Here is a 23722-nt window from a genome sequence, read left to right on the forward strand (position 1 = left end):
AGGAGCGAGGCGGTTATCGCCCCAAATAGTCGCACTGGCAAGCAGATGGAGCACCTGTGTGAAAACTCGCGTGCACCCGCTAGAAAACAGGCGACGTCACGCCACAGTGTCTTGAAGGTGGGCAAAGAAGAAAGAGAGAGAAAGAGAAAAACTTTGGCTGCAGATTAAAAGGGATCCAGCCTGCTCAGTGTTTATGAGCTGGAGTAAATAAAAGCCTGTAAACTAGGAGTGAATGTACATTTACGATGATATTAAACACTCTCTAACAAATAGAGGACCTGTACACCCAAACTAAACACATCCCAGACCATAATAATCTTGATTAAGGTGTACTGGAGCTGCACTCGTGCGAGTGTGGATGTGCGCGTCCCAAATTGGTAACTAATGGTCAATCTCACACAGTTTTGACAGTGGATGTCGTTTATCTAAGAGTTATGGATGTTTTCTCAGGTTTTCAAACTCAGATCAGAAAATCTGAGGCGATATTAGAAAAATTATAAAGACTGCTTTATTTTTTAAATAAAGTTCAAAAGTAAGATTGCATTGAAAAATGGATGTGCTGTTATTACTGATGAAGTGAGGTGTAAGTAACAATGTTTGCAATTGACGTGGAGCTAAATGCATGCAAAGACATTTGTTTTTTATTTTAAACTTAGCACAAAAAGTAAGGAATTTTGTGTCTGGTTGATTATTCCTGTGTTGTAACAATGCTTCTTGGCAATAAATCTGACACCTTTGGAAAGCCGTTTATTTCCCCTTCAAATGTTGGGACATTTGTAAGAAACAGGCATTAGTGGGTTGAGCAGCTTGTTCTGCTATTGACTCTTGATTGGTGTCATTTGTTGGGTTGGATGAAGAGTCTGAAGTCTGAAGAAATAGGACACATTGGTGATTTAACAGTTTATTCATTTAACAAACAGGGACCTTAGTACCATGTGGAAAAACTATGCACAGCCACAACAGGTTGGCACCTCCCCCTCATGCTGGCCACCAGCTTGGTCACACACACTGCTGTGGGATGGTATCCCATTCTTCAATGCAGCATTTATCGCAAGTCACCTATGGTGGTTGTGTTGGTCACTGTCACGGAGGAGCAGGGAGGACTCGGCGCAGACTGAAATCTCAGAAAAACTGGTTTATTTACACACTCCAGGTGCACTATATACAGGTGAAGGAGAAGGGGGCCAGGGTTCCCAGGGGTGCAGAGAGGGGTCGGGAAAAGCGTCCAGAGTCTCCAAACCAAGCACGAGAAATCTGCATACAGAGAACAAGAGTTAGCACGGAACTTTCACGGACAGAGCTCAAAAACTGGCTGAGGCTAAAGTAGCACTGACGAGCGTTACTCAATAGTCCAGCGGCGAGGTGCTCTCAGTCACTGCCTTAAGTAGCGGGAGCAAACAAGGTGAGGAGCCACAGGTGATTGCCTACAGGTGGTGGAGGCCGGGAGCTCACAATGAGCTCCGCTCAGGCAGCAAGCAGAGAGAGAGGAGAGAGAAAAGACAAAACATAACATGTAGCCACACAGGGCCAGCCGAGCAGGCACGGGGACCATGACAGTCACAGAATAAGGTGTTTGGCACTGGCAGGAAAGATTTGGCAAGTTTTTCATGGGTGCAACCCACACACTCAACTCTGCTGCTCAACCCACAAATGCATTCTCCAGAAAAATGGCAAACAAACCCATAAATATCAGTGCCTTTATTCATAGAAAGGCTGCATAAAAGCATTATTTTTACAGTGTTGTTTTTATTTAAGGGGGAATAAAAAGACTTTCCAAAGGGATCCCATTTATTAGCAAGAACCATTGTTACAACCACGAAATAATTGATCAAAGACATGCCAGCTTTATTTTAATGACCGTTTTTCATTTAAGCCTGTAACTCCAGCACTAACACTACTCTCATAAATTGTGGAATTCAGAAATTCAATTTGAGGGGAAAACTAAATAAGTACCTGCATGCCAGTTAAAGTGATTTTTTTGTTTAATAAGTCATTGTGAGAACCTTTTTGAAGAGCAAAAGTTATTTAATTTGATTGCACAGAGTTAGGTTAGGATCGGGGTCATTACTGATGCAAATTTAGACCTCACAGAGTTCACTCATTTATTAGTCTAAGAGGACAGTGAAAAATATCAAAGAGTGGAGCTGCTTGTTTTCTCTAAACAGCATGTCAATTAATTAGGGGGGGAATTTATAAGCCCGTGACTGTCTGTCTGTGAAGTACCTGTAGCTGACAATGTTTTCAGAGGTTATTATAGTTAACTAAAACTAAACTAAAAACTAAAAATATATGTGAAGAAAACATTTTAGTTAATTAAAGTAAAAATAAATAGACTGTTAAGGAAAGTTAACTAAATGAAATTATTTTTTCAATTAACAAGTAATATAAAAAAGATTTGTAAAAATATCTTTAGTTTTAGTACTTGTTGACCTTGTAAAATTGGTTATCAAAACTTAGCTGATGAAGCGTTGGTGGACGTGTTTATTGAGACTTTTGCCATCTAAACAACTGCTTTTAAAAGGTTTTGTGTGTTTTACTGTAATACCTCTGCTGGTTTTCCTAAATCCTGCCTCTGACATATCTCCTCCATTCAACAAAAGAGTAAACTAATGCTGACATTAATAGAAACTTACCAAAATGAGCAAATCTACTCTGGAAATTAACTGAAACTCAACTGAATTTTAAACAAAATGTGAAAAAAAAAAAAAAAACCAAAAAAAAAAAACCCCACAAACTTGCAGCTCTCAACTGAGTGAATGTGAACAGCTGCACCACTCTACAGAGGACTGTTTCCATTTCACTGTGTTTCTGTCTAAACTAGAGAAATAAAAAGGGAACAGAAAGAGGAAAACAATTTAAGAAGCACTGTGGGAGCGATGTGTAAACCCTCAAATACAGAACTCTTTCTCCAAGTAAAGCAATCCCAACAACAAAAACTTGATTTTTAAATTCCTTAAGGAGTGGTGCCATCTTTATTGAAGATTCACACTTAGTCATCTCTTTCACATCTTTCTTTCACATCCCATGTTTTCCATTTTCGTAGTTTTCCGTGTTTCCTGTATCCCTCTGGAGTCCCCCATTACTGCCTGCTGGCTTTGAATCCCCTCTCTAACGTTTTTCCATGTCAGTCCCTCTTCTCTACATTTCCTGTCACATTCTTTCAGCCAGCACTCATGCACCTCTCATGCTGTCACGGATGTCATCTACAGAGGGTTGGACGCAGAGATCAGGTGGGCTGGGATCCTGACTCATGTACAGGGGCTATTTCTGGATGACCGGGGGTCGTACAGGGGAGGGGAGAGAGATGGTGATTCACACCTGCACCATCTCAGAGAGGCGGGTGAAAATTATGTTTGCTGCAGGTGTCCTGGGGCCACTCTGACAGACACTCGTCCGGACATTACACAGGTGTGTAATCCCACAGGACTTCCAGGACACACCTATTAAGTAGTCTGTGCTGTAGAGGTAAACACACACACACACACACACACACACACACACACACACACACACACACACACTCAATACTCAACCACAATTCCTCTGAGTATGTGCGAGACCGCTGACTTCCCATGTGAGACATGTCCTGCCAGACGGAGGTGTGTGATTGACTCGGAGGAAATCTCTGGTCATACCAGTGGAAGCCGGGGACAGATGGAGGTATGGCTCTGTCTCCATGGCAACAGTCTCCTAAAACCCCATTGAGGGGTGGGAAGCAGACAAACAGGGACAGCTTTGAAAGGCCAGAACTGAATCTGCATTCAAAGAAAATGTTATTTCAAGAGAAATGATTGATTCTGTGTGTGTGTGTGTGTGTGTGTGTGTGTGTGTGTGTGTGTGTGTGTGTGTGTGTGTGTGTGTGTGTGTGTGTGTGTGTGTGTGTGTGCCACCATCCTGTAAAACGCATGTTTCAAACATGCGTCTTCCTGCAGAGCTAATGAAAACATTCCTGACAGTCTTTAATTTTTCTTGTAAATCAGGAGTCTTGGAGTCTGTCAGAGTGGCTTTGCATGATTCACAGTTTAAGTGTAGCCCTCAAGTTCATCCTCTGTCTGAAACAATCTGTCTTAACTCCTCCTGTTTCTTATTGGCTGTCTAATGCAAACAGCAGGTTTGAACAGCAGGTAGCTGTGCTTTCTGTGCTCACAGCCAGAGCTGAGTGCCAGAGATAACTATATTAGCGATATCCCCTCGTGCTGACGTCATACCCCTTGGCAACTTGAAGCTTCAGCTACTGCCACAGATTCTCTACAGGACTGGGGTCTGGAGACTGGTTAGGCCACTCCATGACCCTCGCATGCTTCTTCTTTAGCCACTCGTTGGTTTTGTGTTTTAGGTCATTGCCATGTCTGGAAGACCCACCCACTCATCCTCAGGACAAAGGTTCTTGTCCAAGATTTTACAATACATGGATTTTACAATCAACTGGTCCCTCAATGCAGTGAAGTCGTCCTATACTTTTAGCAGAAAACCATCCAAAAACATGAAGTTTCCACCTCCATGCTCGACTTTAAGGATGGTGCGTGGAGCTCCAGACTGAGGGTGATTTATGGTCATTTGATATTTTTTTCCATTTTTACATAATCACACCAAGACCTGGTGGTCCTGTAGCTCATTCCAGCCTTGTTCAGGTCTACAATCTTGTGCCTGACGTCCTCGACAGCTCTTTGGTCTCACCCATTAAGGTGGAGAGGTTAGAATGGCCAAATTTTACTCTGTGGACAGGTGTGCTTTGTGCACATTAGGACTATATCCCAAATTGATTGATTGTTTGGTTATAATCTGAGGGAGCCCAATTCTGGTGGGTTTGTAGGGGGTCAAATACTTATTTCACTCACTGACAAGCAGTTCAATTTTTAACTTTTATGTAATGAAATTTTTCTGGATTTTTAAAATTTTTTGGTTGATATTCTGTTTTTCTCCATTAAAGTAAAACTACCATAAAATTAGCATACAAGCTACAGTGCTATAAGCATTAATATGTTTTTTAATACCTTTAAAAAAAGAGAGGTTCGTGAAGAGTAAGAAGAAGACAAAATAAAGAAGGTAAAATACTCTCAAAGCCAATGAAAATGGTTAAGAAAACAAAACTTGTGAATATGATGTACGTAAATAAAATTAAAAGAACTGCATCAACAGCTGAGGTCCATTTTCCATTTGAAAGACTGTGTGTGTGATGGGCTCCGTGCTGCTTGACATCAATGCAGTCACTGCGACCAGCAGGACACATTCAACACTGAGCTGCCAGCCACAGCCGAGTCAGGAGGAGAAGGGCGTGGGATTTTTCAAGGAAGGGAGTTAATTAAATTGACTGTCGATGAGAGATTGCTCATTACTGAGCAATGTGTTGGTATGGGGTGGCGCGAAGATGAAAAACTACATATTTGGTCAAACTTTATGAAAGCTTTGTCTACCTGAGCTTGTTTTGTAATATAGTATATAATATGTTTTAGTGTTTTGTGTCACACTAAACACAACAATGACATTTTTTGAAATTTTAAATAAATTTTACCTTTGATCAAGTTCAGAGGTGCAATGTAGTGCGCGAGTGTATGAAGCAGAGTCCAAGAAAACAAGAGTGAGGCTTATCAGCTCATGAGCCTGACTTACTGCATCAATGATGAGGTGTCAGCACCACCTTCTGACTTCCTGGAACAAACATTCAACCAGGGAAGGAGGAGATAGGGCCAATCCTGGGGCTGTCACACAAAATAAAACTCTACCTAACATTCCTTAGCTTGATAATAAGAAATCTTTCTAATATTAAAAAATATATATATATATATAATTTTACTACACTTATTATGAGGTACTAATTGTAAACTTAAGCATGCTAAAATTAATTGCATATTACGCTCAAAACATTATATACAAACATTGTTACCCTATTTACACCTACATTTACAAACATTTACATCAATTATATGTTAAACATCAATTTTTACATCTGAATGTAAACGTTAACAGTTGAGTTTAAATATTTCATGTAATTTTATTAAATCTTGAATATAAGCGTTACATTTAAACTGAATCCGTATAGAGTAAGATAAATCGGAAATCCTTGTGCATGCGCAGTCGAATTTCCACGAAGCTGTACTGTATTAGTGGAGTGAACATGCTGACGCTGTCCATGTTTTGCTTTTAGGATAACAGAGGTTAGGCCAGCTGCATCAGAGCGCCCTCTAGCCGTGGAGGTGGGGAACACCTGCAAAGAGGTTTTTATACCTGGACCAATGAAAAAATGGAAAAGCTTTGATATTTGTAACAGTCATACATTCAAATTGTAAATAAAAACAAATGACCGGTTTCAATTAAGAGGTGAAAGTAACATTTGAATGCTTATCATGATCTTTTTATACTTTACATCAAATAACTGAGTTCTTTTTAATTAAAAGGCAGGCCAATTTAATCAATAAATCAAAATCTTCTATAATGCTTTTGAACTCAGAAGAAAGGATGAATCCACCTAAATACACCTGCCATTTTAGAAATGTGAATCAGTTTACTTATCTAGGTATTCAGATTGTCCCGAAATTGGAAGAGGTGGTGAACCATAATTATAGTCCAATTATGACTGACATATCCAAATCAGTGGAGAGATGGTCGAGTCTCCAAATTTCACTGATTGGTAGAATAAATATACTAAAGATGAACGTGCTCCCTAAGCTTCTGTATCTGTTTCAGAATATCCCCTTGTCACCCCCCTCAGACTTTTTCCTTAAAATAAGAAAACTGTTTAATCAGTTTTTATGGAATAACAAGCGTCCCAATTATTTTGCCCCGGGTAGGGCGGACGGTGGTTTTAAAATGTGGGCAGACTCGGGGCTGGGACTGGTGAAGGATGCTTTCGGGGGTGATGGAAGACTTTTAAGTTTTGAACAACTAATCTCTAAATTTAATATTCCCCGAAAGCACTTTTTCAAATACCTACAGTTTAGGAGTTTTATCAGGTCTTATCATAATGATTTTACACATATTCCCCCGCTGTCCACATTAGAGAAAATCCTAACCAAAAACCCCAGTGGTAGAGGGATGATATCTGAATTATATAACTTGATGATGACATCCTCTCCTGATTCATCTGCTGCTAAGCTTGAAGCTTGGAGGTATGACTTACAGGAGGAATTGACAGTGGAACAATGGAGTAGAGCATGTAAGCTAGCCCAAACACAGACAGGGAACACACGTCTAAAATTGCTACAGTTTAATTGGTTGATGAGAGTGTACATAACACCAGAAAAACTTAACAAATGTAATATGCAGATTCCTGATATCTGTAATAGATGTGAAGAAGATAAGGCCACATTGCTCCACTGTTTATGGTCAAACTTTTCCTACTAGGATTATATCCTGTAGAGTGTAACATAGATCATTTTGAAAAAATCTTCATAAACATGGGAATACTACAAGCAAAGAGAGTGATAGCTCTAACGTGGAGGAGTCTTGGCAAACCAAGTATTTCACATTGGTTCAAAGAATTGTCTTTATGTTTACCATTAGAGAAAATTACATATACTCTAAAATTCAATTCAATTCAATTCAATTCAATCTTTATTGGCAGACTTCATGTCCATAAAAACAAGACAAAAAAAACACACACACACACAACACTCCCCCCCCAACACAAGGTATTGTAAAAGATAAACAAGAAATTTTCCAGAAAATTTGGGGGCGCTACATCCAGTATATTGGGAATAAAGATCTATCTGGTTTACTGTGTGAGACAGGGACAGCCTAGCTATTCCCGGTACAGGACCACAACCATATGCTGCAATGTGAAAATTATTCTTTAAAATCTGTCAGAGGTCTCATGGACTCAAGTGCTTTCATTGAATGTACCTTGTGTTTCGTTTATTGTGTAAATTTGTTTGTGTATGTACTTTATATATGTATATATGTAAAACTTTAATAAACATAATGTTGAAAAAAAAAAAGGCAGGCCAATTTAATTAAAAATAATGATGATTATTTTTATTCTACGTTACTTTTTTAATACTAATTAAATTTAACTTTCTACTTAATTTAATCAAACTGTTTTAATGCAATTTTACCTTACAAAGATATTTGTTTTGTTATGTTTTATTGAGTTATATACTATTTTGTTGAGGGATGCATTTAGTGGGTCATTTGAATGTATAGGGGCGTGAATTTTAATGTACTGTAAAATAGGATTCTTATGACTTAGACAGAACTACTGTGGAGATCGTTTTTTTTCGGTTTCAGATTAAACTGACCAACACATGCTGGCCACGTAGTAATCATTTTATAATAACATGACGATTCCTTTAGTTACTTAATTTCTGTACTTGTATTTGAATCTAGAAACTTTATTGGCACTGATGTTTGACAAAGGACTCAGCCCAGACTGCTTTGAGTGTGTCTTTCAGGCGTGCCTGAAACAGGCTGTGTTACAGCAGAAAAGCTCGTGGAGCTCAAACGTTCCCTCTAAGCAAACCCACGCGTTCGTGTCAGGGCACCCCCTCCATCCCTTTTGGGGGTTTTTTAAAATCAATTTTATTAAAATTCTGCCTGTGCTGGTAAATGAGCCCCAATTAGTTATGATTTGGTTTCTTCCTCCCTTCCTAAAATTCCTGCAACAAGCCCACAATCAAAACAAATCGACCACGCGTGGTTTTCCCGCAGCAATGACGTCACGTCGCCCCTCCCCCTTCCCCGCAAGTAAACAGAAAACATTGAGGAAAGCGCTCGTGTCAGCCGCCACACGCGCGTCCGCTGCGGGAACCGTGCGGTGCAACGAGTAAAGGCGGACATCGGCCTAACGATTCCCGTGTGTTTTCAGCAAAGTTGGGCGATCCGCGGCCAGCTGACCGCCGATGAAGCGATGAAGGGAGAGGCGGAAGTGAAGTCACTTGACAGACCGTCCATGTTATTATTGTTATTTTGGTAGCCCTGTGATGAGACGGGCTGCTGGGGAGCCGTTGGTCTTCGAGACGTCGAGTGTCAACGCTGCCCCAGGCCGCCCCGGACCACCACCACCCTCACCGTCACCCCACTGACCCGGAGTACGGGAGCCTCGCTGGCGGCTCAGGGGGGGAGGTGGAGGCGGAGGAGGAGGAGGGTGTGAAGACCCAGCTTCAGCTCGGCTCCTACACTCCGACCGACCAAAAATAAAACGGCGACAAAAACAATAACCGTCAAACGACTCGAGTGGTTTCTGCGCGGCGTGTAGCTGGGACGTGCCGCCGCAGACATGAACGGTATCACCAAGGGCCGGTTCGAGGTATGACAGAGGGAGTGGACCACCAACGGTTAAAGTGTTTGTTTCTAGCAGACGTGGGAGTCGTGGGCTTGTATAAGCAAAGTCTGTGTGTGTGTATATCTCTGTGTGTCTGTTCGTGTGTGTTTGCGTGCGCGCGTGTGTGGTCGACCGTGCTCTGCTCCTAATTTTACACGCAGTCAGGAGCTGAGGCGTTTTGTTGGTCAAGGGTAATCCGAAATCCTGTTGTTGTCCTGCCGCACCACTAGACAGCGACAACATGGAGCTCAGGACTGCGGGACAGGAGGAGGAGGGCTGTGGCTGAGGATAGTCAATATATCAGGGCCGAGGCTGGTTGCCACTGGCGCCTGAGGTTACAGGCTTTCAGAGAGGGGGGGCTGCAGATGGAGAGGATGGATTGTTGTTAAATACACGCAATGAAAACATCTAAAGCCTCCTTAAAATACCTGTGATGGGCAGGTGCCACTACAGGTGGCCTTTGTGTTCAAGAAGTAATAATACTGCACATAGGATGAATGCTGTACGTCTCCAGATCACTTTATCCATATTTACATGCCAATAAAAAGTAAAAGCACCAGAGCTTTCAGGGTCATTTGAAGTTGTTGGGTTTTTAAAATTTTTTTAGTTGGATTCATGAGCAAGATATAAAAAAAATAGTCATACTGCAGACAGTATGTGTGGCACTACTGGGTGTTATTACCCACGCCTGTGCAGCATTTTTGTGCTGTAGCAGTTTGAGTAAAGCAACACATTTGCATTACTTCAGATATTACTGAAAATATGAGCCGTGATAATCATCTTTTATTAGAACAAAAACTTTGCGGCGGAAATGAGCTTCCTCCGAAGGGTGGCTGGCCTCTCCCTTAGAGATAGGGTGAGAGGTTCGGTCATCCGGGAGGGGCTCAGAGTAGAGCCGGTGCTCCTCCACATCGAAAGGAGCCAGCTGAGGTGGTTCGGGTATCTGACAAGGATGCCTCCTGGGCGCCTCCTGGGGTTGGTGTTCCGGGCATGTCCCACCAGGAGGAGACCCCGGGGCAGACCCAGGACACGCTGGAGAGATTATATCTCTTGGCTGGCCTGGGAACGCCTTGGTGTTCCCCCGGATAAGCTGGAGGAGGTGGCTGGGGAGAGGGAGGTCTGGGCTTCTCTGCTTAGGCTGCTGCCCCCGCGACCCGGCCCCGGATAAAGCGGATGAAGATGGATGGATGGATGGATGGAACTTTGATCTGAAAGTTGTGGAGTTAAAAAAAAAAAGTACATCATGTGTAGTGTAAAACATTATGTTACTAAGTAAACAAAACCAAAGCATCTCCAAGTATTTGTACATTACTTTGTTCATAAACCTTTGCATACCTGTGGTGCAATAATCACCATGTACTGCTGATTTAACACTTATGTACAAACCATAATCATCCCATCTGACTGATTATGGCTGCTCATAGATGCGAGATGTTTATCAGGAGTTATTATTCACACATTGCTGAGATGCCTTCGGGGTTGACTTGATGCTACTTGACGCCCTCAGTCAGGTGTTCACATGTTTGTCAGTAGTAGGAACATGTGTGCTGATGTGCGAGTGAATCAGAACAGACGGCGTTAGTAGCGCCCGTGTGTCTGTTGCCATATCAGTGGATTTCTCAGCAGACTTCTAAGCTTCTTAGCATGAACCAGTGTACGGTGGGGAAGCAGGCTGGTGTGTCCAATTGAGAAGAAAGGGGAAGGGGGTCAACTGACAGACGAGTTGGTGATCGAGTCCTTTTTATGGTTTTTGTTGTTGTTGTGTTGCAGGCCTAAAATTGAACGCAACACTCGACCCAAGTCTTAATTTCTTCATGGGTGTCTTTGTTTGACGTGCCACAGGCGTTTTAAACCAGATTTGCATGTTAGGCTTGTTGCACCCTCTCTAGGAATAGTGAGTATGACTTCAGAGAGGAGTTTCCTGTTTGGGAATGGTGCTCTTCCTGCATGGGGAGCAAGGGCACCAGAATGCTGAGGCGGTAACTCTGATAAGGATGATTATTGGAGTATCAGGTTGTTTTCGAAGTCATTTTGCTTGTTTTGACTGTAATGTAAAAGGATGAATTTGAATTTCTGAACATTTTTCAACCCTGATCTCATTACACAGTAAACCATGTTTGTACCACAGAATGATATTATTGTTCTGTGAATGCTCCATGTTAGCGTAATGCTGTGTGGAGCCCAGTGCGTTCCATCATGGCCTCCCTGTGTTCCTCAGAGTGATGGAAGAGAGGTCAAAGGTGAGTGATGTGTTACAGATGTGGTTCGGATTTAAGTCTAAGTTTAGTCCTAAACTATCCCTCCCCCCCCCCCCCCCCCCCCTCCCCCAACAGCTTTACAGAGACACTGAGTCAACATGCTGTTTCTTGAAAGGTCAAATTGCCTGCCTGTCAGTCAGTACATGCTGATGTTTATTACCTTGATTTAATCAGGAAGCCCAGCAGAGGCCTGGTCAAAGTAGCAGCCTTCCACAGCAAATACCCATCCACAGGTCTCCTTCACTGCATTCCTTCTAATGCTATTAAATTCACCAATAGATATACGCATGTTTTAAGTTTGCTGTTAGTTTAATGTTACAGTTAATGACAGCATGCTTTACTCAACAGCCTCAGATGAGTGTGTAATGATGCATTATTCAGTACGAGGGCATGTGGGCCTCAGTGATGGCAGAGTTTTTTCTGGTAAGTGTGTTCAACAACACTCTTGTGTTGTTCCCTTAGCGATGTTAAAGTTCAAACCAGCTTAGTTAATCGTTTGCCGGACCTTGACTGGACCAACTCCCTCTCCTTTTCTTTTTTGACCCCACTTCCTTCTGAAATGGCCTGCATTTCCTCCCTCCTCCTCCTCCCTCGTCTTCTTCCACTCTGATGACTTTCAGACGTGTTTTTCCAGTACTTCTTGACTGGAGCACGGTTCCTTTGGCTTGCCTTTGTCACTCAGTATCGTCTTCCTCACCTCTTCCCTCTCGCTTTGCTGCTTTCTCTTTCGAGGAGGTTGCGTCTGTCGTCAGGGGGCTAGACTACAGCTGAGACATTTTCAGAATCAACCTTTGCTCATCTCGTGCCTCTCCTCCTATCCCCTTTGTGTTCTCAGATTTCGGTGTTTGTGTTTGCGTGTTCAACAGCAGGGAGTCCCCCCTCATTAGCTACAGCTTCTGAGCCTTTGAGGATACAAGTGTATCACTGGCAGGATGCGTGTCTGCAGAGGCACAGTGGATGTGGGTGTTTGCCGTAATTTAAATTCATGGCTGAATGCAGCCCACCTGATCTCGAATGTTCTGCCTCTGTTCTTCACACAGAGAGGTTTGACTGGAATCACCTGCGAGTGTGTGTGTGCGTGTGTGTGTGTGTGTGTCCCACTCAGCAGATGGCCAGACATCCAGCGAGTAGACTAATTGAGATAAGCATGCCAACAAGCTGACCAGGCTAACAGAATTATAAGCTTGTGAGGAGGCGACATGGAAATCCAAATGCAGCTCTGGCATGTTTATTAGCATAGCTTACGGAAGCAGCAGCTGTAAACTGTGCAGGGGTCTATTTCTTTTCTTAAGTATAACAAGCTGGTGAAATAAAATTATGTGATTCCTGGGCTTAGTTTAGCTCTGTTTAGTGTAGCAATCTTGTGAGGATGATAATGTTTTCATATCACTGCACATCAACACACACACACACAAAGACACTCACTCATTGTTACTGTTTGTCTTATCTCTTGACAGGTGTTCTCAAACAGCGATGAAGCCCCCATTAATAAGAAGCTCCCCAAAGAGCTTCTTCTTAGGTAAGAATAATTATACCAGACACACAACATACAACACAACACACCCAGGGACGAGGGCTTAGGTCAGGGTTACTCATTAGCTCAAGCAGCCTGAAACGGTGTGTGTTTGCTCTGCCTCTGTTGGTGGTGTAGGTGCATTTGTGTGTTTAGTATGATGTTTGTCAGCCACCAGCCTGAAATAAGGTTCTTTTAGCTGTGTGTGACCTACAGACCAATATTTTGTCCCACAGCAGCTGCACATGACCCATTAATCTGACATCACTCGCGCAGTCACCCATGTTCATCCTTCACGCTCGTTTATGTGGAATGGAAAGGGTTGCACTTGCATATATCTCTGCTGACACATGACACGCTGTGCACTCTGTGAAAGCTGCATTTTTTGTGTGCATGCGTGTGTGCACGCATGTGTGAAACACTCCTGGGCCTATGCAAACTGTATGTCTCTGTAAGTGAGCTATAAATAGTTTTGTCATAGCTAGTGGGGAATTCCGCAGTGCTCTGCTCTTCTGCTGGTCCATACGCTCTCCCAGCATGCCCATTATGACCAGTGCATTTCCACTGGTGGTCAGAAAAACATGTATTAGTCCTGCACTATGGGGGCCAGATGTGCCCCAGTGTGCTGCAGTAAAAGATTGGAAGAGAGGGCCCCACATTTCATGCCACTACCGAGGCTCATTGTTGGCTGCCCATAATACGCCACCAATTGGTACTGAGTGTGGACCAGAATGTTGCTCTGAGAAAAAACATGACTTTTAGCCACTGCTTTACTCACAAGGGGTAACCACATAGTTAATTTGGTAGAGATACTCTTCCTGATCCAAACCCCAAATGATTTATGTCACTTCCCAAGCTTGAACCAGCAATCTTTTGTTAGTTAGTCAAAATGTGTAGTTTCACTTCCATTTTACTGAGGTTTTGAATCAGTTGCTTTCTAACAGCCACATATTTCAGACAGTGTAATAAAAAATGTTCTGTGGGTCATGTTCTCCACAATAGTCATATCTGCCTGTATGTTGTTTGGCGCATTATTGATAATGAACAATGCGGGCCCACAGTGGATATATGTGGGCAAACTATGGGGCTGTGTCGGGGAGGGCAAATCCACACTTATCCCATACGAAGCCCAACTGAGTGTACCCGCACAGGGCCAAACGCAATTTTGCCCTTTGGGGTCCTTATATAAGTTTTCATTGGGCAAGCTATAGAAAACCCAAAGGCCCACAGAATACCATTATAGGGCCCAGAGGGGCAAAACTGCAATGGACCACACAGGCTAACCTACATAGAGCCTACATGGGTTTTCTGTGGGCAACCCCATAGTCAGTATCCCAATAGAAAACCCTTAATAGGGGCCCCAAAGAACAAAACACCTGCCAGACCTGTATGGGCACACCCAATTGCCCCACAGCTCATCCACAATTACACAGCTTGGGCTCGCACCAGCATGTTTGCAGGGTTAGTGATCTGAATAAGCTGATGTTAAGGGCTACATTTTTTAGCCTTTCTGGTTTATGGTTGGTCGTCCATACATTTTCTTAAAAAATTATCCAAATTAGGTCGCAGTGGTTGCTGGAACCTCTCCCAGCTGTCATGGAGTGACAGGCAGGGTACACCATGGGCAGAGAGCCAAATGTGCTCACATTCACGCCTGTGGTTAATTTCTAATTACAGATTAACCCAAGATGCATATTTTACAACGACTGCAGTATGCCACCATGTGTTACACGTGGGAAAATATGCAGCTCGAGGAGTAGTGGCTATTTATTTTGTTAATTTGTGTTCTTATTAGCGTTGCTGTTTATGTACAGAGCATCACTAGCGAGCAAGCCTGAATTGCTTGTGCAGCAGTCTGCGTCTTAGTGGGTGCACTTGTAAACAGCCGTTATGTAGGCCAGCACAGCGCAGATATAAACTGTGAAAACTGTGTGACATCCAAGAACCCTGTCTGACAGACAAGCCCCGGAGAGGGAGCGTTCGGGGTGGTTCACGGTCCTCTTACCCAGAAGCACTGACTCAGCACCCTCTCCACTACCACTAAATTCATGTCTGAGTTGTTGCCATGACAACCAGGCCCAGACTTTATGGCGAAGGCTCGACTCTCCCTTTTCTAGCCATGCTTGAAGGGCCGGGTGACAACAAATGGGAGTGTGCTTCATGAAAATCCTGTTATGTGCCTTGTCCGAAAAATAGGGACACCCAGGCTGGATCTGATAGAGTGATCCAAGGCTTTTCTCTTATTTCGTGCTCTGCATTCAAAGGTGCCCTTATTGCTTTCCTGTGTGTAGTAAAGTGGAAAAAGATACCATGCTCATGGTGTTGTTGCTCTGAATTTGTCTGTATTATGTCACGTCCTTCACTTTCTTTTGTGTGTCTTATGAGAAAAAGTCCATGTCAGTCCTACCCTGCCGGTAATATGATCTATCTGTGTTCAGCAGTCTCTCTCAGCTGGTAGCAATTACAGATTTCAGATAGGTTAACAGGACTCACCAAATCAGATTGACTGATTCCTTCGCTGTGAGTGTGAGTAACAGAGTTCTTCTGTGGTTACTAAGAGGCCTTTCTCGCACACATAGTGGAAAGTCAGATTGTAGTTGATTAAAACGGGCAATCAATCATTGGTCAGCATCGCGGCCATTAACCAGTTATTAGGAAGGAGATCAATGTGTACGATCAACTTGATTGGTCGGCCCCTTGGGTGCCAGCAACCTCTCCAGGATCTGTGTACTCTGCGTGAGAGTGCATGGAAGTTGCATATGCATTGCTTTGTCAATTGTATGATGTCTGTACTCTGTGACACCAGACTCTTGTATAGATTATACAGACTCGTCCTGACATGCCCTGGCCTAACACACATCAAAACACACAGCCTTTGTCCGTGTCTATTTGAAGGAAACAATGGCCAGCTCCTGTTTCCTAGGGTTAAAAGGGCAATCAGACCCCAGCTGCACTCAAAACTTTGGCACTAACAGCTCTCTTAACACCTCAGATTTTCTAAAGATTTTCCGTTTAAGTCACTTCTGTGAGATTTAACAGACCGTTTTATCACAAGAACTGACAGGAGGTATTTGGCTTTGTTGTGTGTGTGTGTGTGCACGCATGTGTGTGTGTGTATGTGTATGTGTGCCCTTCTATACATGCTCATACTGTATCTCTGTCTGTACCGGCCTTTTGGTGGCCTTGCTTGTCTGAGTGCCAGAGATTACTCATTGGCAGATTAATGGATTGAGCTGACCCAGTAGCCTGCTGCATGTGGCCCTTTGTGGCTGACCAGCCCATAGCTCAAACACTGCCTGTCTATGGGCCTACCAGCCAAACACCACAGATTGTTCTGTTCCCTACAGACATAAGAAAAAAAACATACTTTCACTAGCATCAAAGAAAGAATAAGGTGTTCCAGCATGTGCTTGAGCAGAGCTCCTTATCTGAGTATGATCATATGATCACTAATATGAGAAAACCTCATCCTCCTCTTTGTCTCTCTTTCTAGAATATTCTCCTATTTAGATGTGGTGACACTGTGCCGGTGTGCCCAGGTGTCCAAGGTAAGCGCCTCCCTTTCAACGCCACATCCTAATTAAGACCTTACTATTAAAAAGGAGGTAAATCTGGTTTGTACTTACTGAATTCTCTGGGCAAGTGTATAATATGGTGCCCTCTGCTGGCTCTGTGTAAAGGGAACCACAGTGAACTGCAGCTTAAAGTGATTTATAAAATGATCTGTGTGAATTATTGTTACAAGCCACTGACTGAATGCAGAGCTTTTGGGGCAGCCTCTCATACCACAGCTTCAAATTAAACTTTTATTACCTGTGACAAGGCCCAAGGAAGGTTTTCTTTTGCTATGTAACATGTAAACAAAACAAATGTTATTATAAAGGCAGTTTATCTCTTTCCTGTTGAATTTCATGTATTTTTTTTTTTTTTTTTACATCGGACTATCTTTAATTATGTAACTTCTTCAGTTTACAAAGACGCCAAAGAGAGAGGAGCAGGAAACCCTCACATTAGATAGGACAAGGACTGACAGTGGAGACTGTTGATGTGTACACAAACCCGTAGCTGCATGATGATTAAAAAAGTCACAGTTCACCTTCTTCCACCTCTGTCTGACCCATTTTTCTGTCTCTTTGCACAACCTGTCTGTCACCCTCTCAGGCGTGGAACGTCCTGGCCCTAGATGGCAGCAACTGGCAGAAGATCGACTTGTTCAACTTCCAGACGGATATAGAGGTGAGGGTCGTGTTCATGAGGGAAAAAAGGAGCGAAGGGTTCGGGTTTTGAGCATTTCCTGCGTGTGTGTGTGTGTGTGGACGTGAGAGCTTGTTGAGTAGCATTATCTAGTCCAAGGCTTAGTGCTGGGTCAGTAGGCTTTGGTGCCGACTGTGACGTCACAGCTGATTCCCTGTCCTGTAGCCCAAGTCATATTACTCTCTCTGTCTGTCCGTCCGCCCTCAGGGCCGGGTGGTGGAGAACATTTCAAAGCGCTGTGGAGGCTTCCTGAGGCAGCTCAGCCTGAGGGGCTGCCTGAGCGTTGGAGACGCCTCAATGAAGTGAGAATACATTGACCCTCTGACATGCACCGTTATAATAAACGTGCTTCTGCTTTGATTTTTAGCAACAAACATCCTTTTGTTGGTTTGATTACTTACGTTTCGGTCCCTGTGTGATTATATTTAAAGTTTTAGCCGAGTGTGTGCGTCTTCATTCCCAAGGGACCCTTTAATTTTTTCTTTGCTCACTGCAAACATACAAAAAACTAACAAAACAAAAGAAAACCCCACGGGTGTTTAATTTTTATATTCTTCTGAGACTGTTGGATCTCATAATGTATTTCTATCATCTCTGTAAGCAGCAGATTTAACCGATACTTTCTCTTCTTTGCAAAGCAAGGCTTTTTTTCTTTGTAATAGAAACTTGTGAAAACGTCAGAAAGAAGTCCCTTCACCTCACTTCTTCCATGCTTCACCTGTTTCCCAGGACTTTTGCTCAGAACTGCAGAAACATCGAAGTGTTGAACCTTAACGGCTGCACTAAGATCACAGACAGCACCTGCCTCAGCCTCAGCAAGTTTTGCTCCAAACTCAAACACTTAGATCTCACTTCCTGCGTGTCCGTCAGCAACCACTCCCTCAAGGCCCTCAGGTAGCACCAGCACACTTGTTTTCGCTGCGGTATTTAAATCACAAGGGCTTACATGTCTTTAACTTGATATTTCTCTTTTATTGTGCAATGTGTGCGCATGCTCAGTGATGGCTGCAGAATGTTGGAGACGTTGAACTTGTCGTGGTGTGACCAGATCACACGCGATGGCATCGAGGCCCTCGCTAGAGGTTGCGCTGGTTTACGAGCACTGTTCCTCAGAGGCTGCACACAGGTACGCACATTTATTTTCTTTATTTCAGGTTATTTTATGCCTTCTTTGGCCCTTTTAAAAGTAGTTCTACACCTTTTTATAATCAATTATCATATTATTACAAAAAAGCCCACCTAGTCATTATACAGTGTTAAAATAAAGCCTTTTAAAAAGACCTAATGGGATGAAAATTTGCTTGTTTCTTGGTATATTCTTTTCCTGATGCCCGTGTAGAACTAAAATGTGATCAGCTGTTGTTTTTTTTCCACATGAACTGAATCTAGTCTAGAAAGTGAAATTGGGGTTTATTTTATTTTAAATGAGTCGTTCACCCGTATGGTTAGGTCTAGGAGTATTTGGACAATGACACCATTTTTTTTCTGTCATTATCCAAATACTCTGTACATCATCACAGTGGATTTTAAGTCAAACAGTCAAGATGTGATTGAAGTGCAGACTTTCAGCTTTAATTCTTTAATGAAAAACATTAATAGTATTAATAGTTTAGGAATTACTTATGTTTCACACCCAGTCACTCATTTTCAAAAGTAACTGAATGAACTATTATATTTCTAAATATTAGGATTGTTTTTTAATACTTGTATGTGAATGGCTGCCTGCACTAGATGCTCTCTGCCTTTGGTTTTGCATTTAATAACTGAAAAGCTGCTCTGCTGGGTGGAGATCAGGTGACTGACATGGCTACTGAAGAATATCCGATTTTGATTGTTGATTTGGCCTCTCCTGAAGTTTTTGCTGTCTCTTATAGGTTTATTTTGATTTTCAGCCTCATGAAATTCTCCTTGAAAATAAATAAACTTTAAACTTTAAATAAATCTTTTTGGACCTTGTATTGAGAATTCCAGTATAAAGCTGCAAAATGCAACTTCAACACTTAGATTCAGCTCTTATGTGTTTATTTTGTCATGGAATAATGAGTGAACAGGCCTCACCTGTCCACGAAAATCTTTGTCAGTTAACTGTCCAATAACTTCCGAGCCTCTGAAAATGGGTGCGGCTGTATACAAACCTCTTTAATTTCCAACACTTAATAAATACTTGTTTTAAACCCCTTAAATTAAAGCTGAAAGTCTGAACTTCAGTCACATCTTGATTGTTTCACTTTAAATACTTTGCAGTTGTCTACAGAGTCAAAATACTTGATACTTGATTAATTTTTTTTTTTTAACCCAGCTGGACGACGGAGCATTGAAACACCTTCAGAAACACTGCCCAGAACTCACCACCATAAATATGCAGTCTTGCACAGTAAGACAAACATTTGGTTGTTGGAAGCGGAGCGGGAGCAACTGATAATAATGCATGACTAAGGCTCTGCATGCCTTTTGCGTTTTTGTAATCAGTTTTTTTTTTGTTTTGTTTTTTAAATGTCTGTTGCCTCCAGCAAGTAACGGATGAAGGTTTGGTCAGTCTGGGCCGAGGATGCCACAAGCTGCAGAACCTCTGTGTTTCTGGCTGCAGTAACATCACTGATGCCTCTCTCACTGCACTGGGTCTCAACTGCCCCCGACTTAAGTAAGAAGCTCACACACCCGTCTCACAACATTTCTCATACATCCAAGAAATATGACTGCTGTTGCTTCCAAAAATAGTGTACAATCATATCTATTTGAGGCTCTCAACTAAATTCAGCTATTAAAAAAACAAATCATGCAAAATATTAGACGTTTTGTGCACAAGAAGTCTTATATTTTGCACCTGTTGACCAACCCAGTGTGTTCTCCAGTGATCTTCAGTATTCCTTCCTCACACTAGCTGTTTAAAAAAACTCTTCCCAAACTTTGTGTCTGTCTGTCTAAGGATCCTTGAAGCTGCACGATGCTCCCATTTTACGGACGCTGGGTTTACTGTCCTGGCCAGAGTAAGTGTTTTGTTTATGTTTTCTTATCTCCTTTAGTTATGCCAGCCGTGTTCTGAGTTCAGTTCAGGTTCAAAACCTTTTTTTTGTCTTCACAGAACTGTCATGAGCTTGAAAAAATGGACTTAGAAGAATGTATTTTGGTAAGAACATTTTAGTTCCCTCATCTACTCCCAAGATCATACTTCATCATACATGATTTTTGTCAAATGACGTTTGGCAAAAAGTAGAAGTTGTGACATAGAAGACGTGACAGAGTTCTGGGACTGAGAACGAGATATGATCATGATATCACATGTTTGCTAATGCTTGAACTGATCCTCTCAGCTGTCCCCAGACATGTGAGAACAGTACATTAATCAAGCTTGGCCTGTCCTCAGGTGACAGATAACACCCTGGTTCAGCTGTCAATCCACTGCCCTCGGCTTCAAGCACTGGTAAGCAAACAATGTCTGATACTGTATCAGCTTTTTTCTCAGCCCGTCTTCGTTGCTGTGTGTGGTTTAATCTTTCTATTTGCGCATCTTTAACCCAATTTCCTGCACCTTGGGCAGTCCCTGTCACATTGCGAGCTTATCACAGACGATGGCATCAGAGCTCTGAGCAGCAGTACCTGCGGCCAAGAGCGCCTCACCGTGGTAGAGCTGGACAACTGCCCCCTGATAACTGACGTGACCCTCGAGCACCTGAAGACCTGCCACCGTCTGGAGCGCATCGAGCTCTACGATTGTCAGCAAGTCACTCGGGCGGGCATCAAACGCATCAGGGTCAGTGGGCATGAAGGGAAAATACATGCTGCTTTTCAGCTCTTGTTGGGGATTGGAGCGGAGCTTTAAAAGAATCGCTCGACATTTTGAAAAATGTGCTTGTTAGCATTCTCGCTGAGAGTTAGATGAAAAAATCAATACTACTCTCACTCATGATGTACACAAGCGGGCTGCATTTCTAAAAATATTTTACAGAAGGCAGTCCTGAGCATGTGCTTTTTCCTTGTCTTTTTGTTTTGTTTTGGGATTTTTTTTTTTTTGTTTTATTCGGGAGGGGTTTGTACATTTTTGGTCTTTTGTATTAACACATCTCTCCCGCATACAGGCCCACCTTCCAGAGATCAAAGTCCATGCCTACTTTGCCCCCGTGACACCCCCTCCCTCTGTACATGGAGGTGGCCAGCGTCTGTGCCGCTGCTGCATCATCCTCTGACAGTGGAGGGCCAGGGGGGGCCACCTCTGTCTACAGGTCCTGCTGCTATGAGAAGGGGGCTGATGTCGGGTGGGGGGTGTGGGGTGGGGGAACTGGGGTAGGCATAGGGGAGAGAGGGGGCTGGACCCACTCACTGCTCCTGATCACTGATCAAAACACTGACTGATTGCCGCTGATCCCTGATCAGTTGAACCCGCCCCTTCTCTCTCCTCTTGCTCACCGATCAGCAGTGCAGCAGCCATCCGTGTGACGGTGTGGCAGGGTGGAGGAAAGAACACGGATGGACGGAGTTTTTCTCTTTTTCTCTCTCTGTCTCGTGCTCTCTTTCTCATCGTGAAGACCAGAACAGGTTCTCCATTCCACTCTGCTCTCCCTCACATCTCTGACTCCCCACCTGCGGGGGTAAAGGACTGCATCTGGACAGCTGCAGGTGGGGTGGGAGGGTGAAACGGTGAAACTACAGTGCTTCATGTTCAAACTTTAAAAAAAAAAAAAAAGAAAGATATTTTCATGTTGGACACTCTCTGTGGAGAGGTATCATCTCAGCTGATCACATGACACCTCTACACGACCATCCTGTGATTCATTCTGCTTCGACCAATAGACGCACAGCACGGAGGAAGTGGAGCGCTGCACTGTGGGTAAAAGCCACAGATTCTTCTGGATACGAACAGTGAAGCTCTGGCACAGCTGGCTCAGTTTTGCAGTGCTGGAGAAAAAAAAAACAAAAAAACAAAACAGGAAGTACAAAGTGGAACATGTGACATATTTGTGCATCTGGGAAACCTATGTTGACATTTTAATTCTGTTTGTACAGAGAATGTTTTGCAATGGAGAGGGGGAAAAAAGATTTATGGCAACTCACTCAAAAATTGGGGAAAGCCAATTTTTTTTTTTTGTTTGGTTTCTTTTTCAGTGCTTATTGTAATTGTCCATGCCTGTCTATTCAGAGAGGAGGATACGCTTGTGTTTCTTTTTGAGATGTAAAAGGAAAAACTGTTGCTGTGTTACAAAAAAAGGACCTATGATTCAGACCCTTGGTGTCTAAAAGCATTATATTGACACTGTATGCTGCTGGGATGAGTGGCCTCTCCCGTGAACTGCGCGGATACGTTAGCTCGCAGGCCCTTATCCAATCCTCCTGTCAGTAGCCCTTGTGGTCTAGCTTCTACTCTACTACTTAAGCATTTGTTTACAACCTCAATTAGGTTAGCGGCCACAGACTAACTTGTTTACATGAGTAGGTTTCCAGTCCCACTGTTATTCAGACAGCTACTAAACTGAATCTGAATAGGTTAGTAACACTGATACAACTGTTTTTAAACTGGACTGTGACACCCACTATTCAGATTTATGCTGTGTGTGTCTGGATCAGGGCTGACGCTGGTGCAACTTTGCTTCAAAAGCAAAAAGGAAATTTGTTTAGAGATAAGTATGAGACTGTGAACAAAGGCACCTCAACTTTATTGACAATCACATGAATTTATGTACTTGGAGGTTCATTTAGTCTAGCTTTGTGTAAATGTTAATTTACAGATGATGTAGAAACATAAATGAATTGGCTGTCATCAAGACTTAAAGAATCATGCGAGTAGTAATTTGCAATTAGTTTGTTATACAGGTCTGGTGGAACTTGCCAGTCAATGTATGTAATTGATCCCTGACAAATTCTGGTTCATCTAATCCTACAAAACATATGTGATGGGGTAATTTGAAAAGCAGAGATTGGAAATCCCGTCACACCCCACAAACCAACAGCTAATTTTACTGTATACACGCACCTCTTTAGATCAACAGGATTTCAACATGATGTCTCGTCATGCCTGATTACACACGTACGGGGCATGAACACCATCATTTCACGCACTGAAAATGCAACAAAACAAAAGCAGCTTTTAATATCGTGTTAAACAAGAGACTGATAAGTATCGTGTAGTGCCAAGTGCTCAAAGACTGGGGAGACTGGCAGGACAATGGATAGGACTGAAACAAGAGAGACCAGATGGAAAGGTCAAGGAAGACTTGGATGGATTTGAGATACATAGCTGACTCGACTGGCTGTGATACTAATGCCCTGTTTGACAGCCGTTTTAACAGTTTTATGTTTAAGAAAAAGAAATAAATTAAAAAAATAAATAAATAAAGGTGACTAATAGTAACTGTGCTTTGTCTCTGCAGTGTGAGATTTTGTTTTTTATCTGAAAGACCTACTTCATAGTAAACTGCAGCAATTTGAATAGAGACTGTGCAGCCGTGA

The 23722-nt window shown here is 42.7% G+C and overlaps 1 protein-coding gene across 2 annotated transcripts; it reads left to right on the plus strand.

Annotated features, from left to right (window-relative positions):
- Window positions 1-8668: 8668 nt before the first annotated feature.
- On the plus strand, window positions 8669-23629 carry fbxl2 (F-box and leucine-rich repeat protein 2). Of its 2 annotated transcripts, none has more exons than XM_026156706.2 (14): window positions 8669-9241; window positions 12972-13033; window positions 16521-16575; window positions 17189-17263; window positions 17489-17583; window positions 18011-18175; window positions 18281-18407; window positions 19581-19655; window positions 19792-19922; window positions 20208-20268; window positions 20364-20408; window positions 20646-20702; window positions 20820-21032; window positions 21358-23629. In XM_026156706.2, the coding sequence occupies exons 1-14, from the start codon at window positions 9212-9214 to the stop codon at window positions 21463-21465; spliced, it is 1299 nt and encodes a 432-aa protein (XP_026012491.1). In that variant the 5' UTR covers window positions 8669-9211; the 3' UTR covers window positions 21466-23629. The 2 variants fall into 2 exon arrangements, with proteins under 2 accessions (XP_026012491.1, XP_080152130.1); XM_080296004.1 differs by lacking the exon at window positions 8669-9241 and adding an exon at window positions 11890-11937.
- The last annotated feature ends 93 nt before the right edge of the window (window positions 23630-23722 follow it).

Source organism: Astatotilapia calliptera, chromosome 22 (assembly GCF_964374335.1).
Source record: "Astatotilapia calliptera chromosome 22, fAstCal68.1, whole genome shotgun sequence".
Classification (NCBI taxonomy): domain Eukaryota; kingdom Metazoa; phylum Chordata; class Actinopteri; order Cichliformes; family Cichlidae; genus Astatotilapia; species Astatotilapia calliptera.

Bases quoted from the DNA above. Each gene is read 5' to 3' on its own strand.
- fbxl2 (XM_080296004.1), top strand. From the start codon at position 11,905: ATGTGGGCCTCAGTGATGGCAGAGTTTTTTCTG. The intron at 16,576-17,188 runs GTAAGCGCCTCC...TCACCCTCTCAG, and splicing joins GGTGTGCCCAGGTGTCCAAG to GCGTGGAACGTCCTGGCCCT. The intron at 20,409-20,645 runs GTAAGAACATTT...GCCTGTCCTCAG, and splicing joins ACTTAGAAGAATGTATTTTG to GTGACAGATAACACCCTGGT.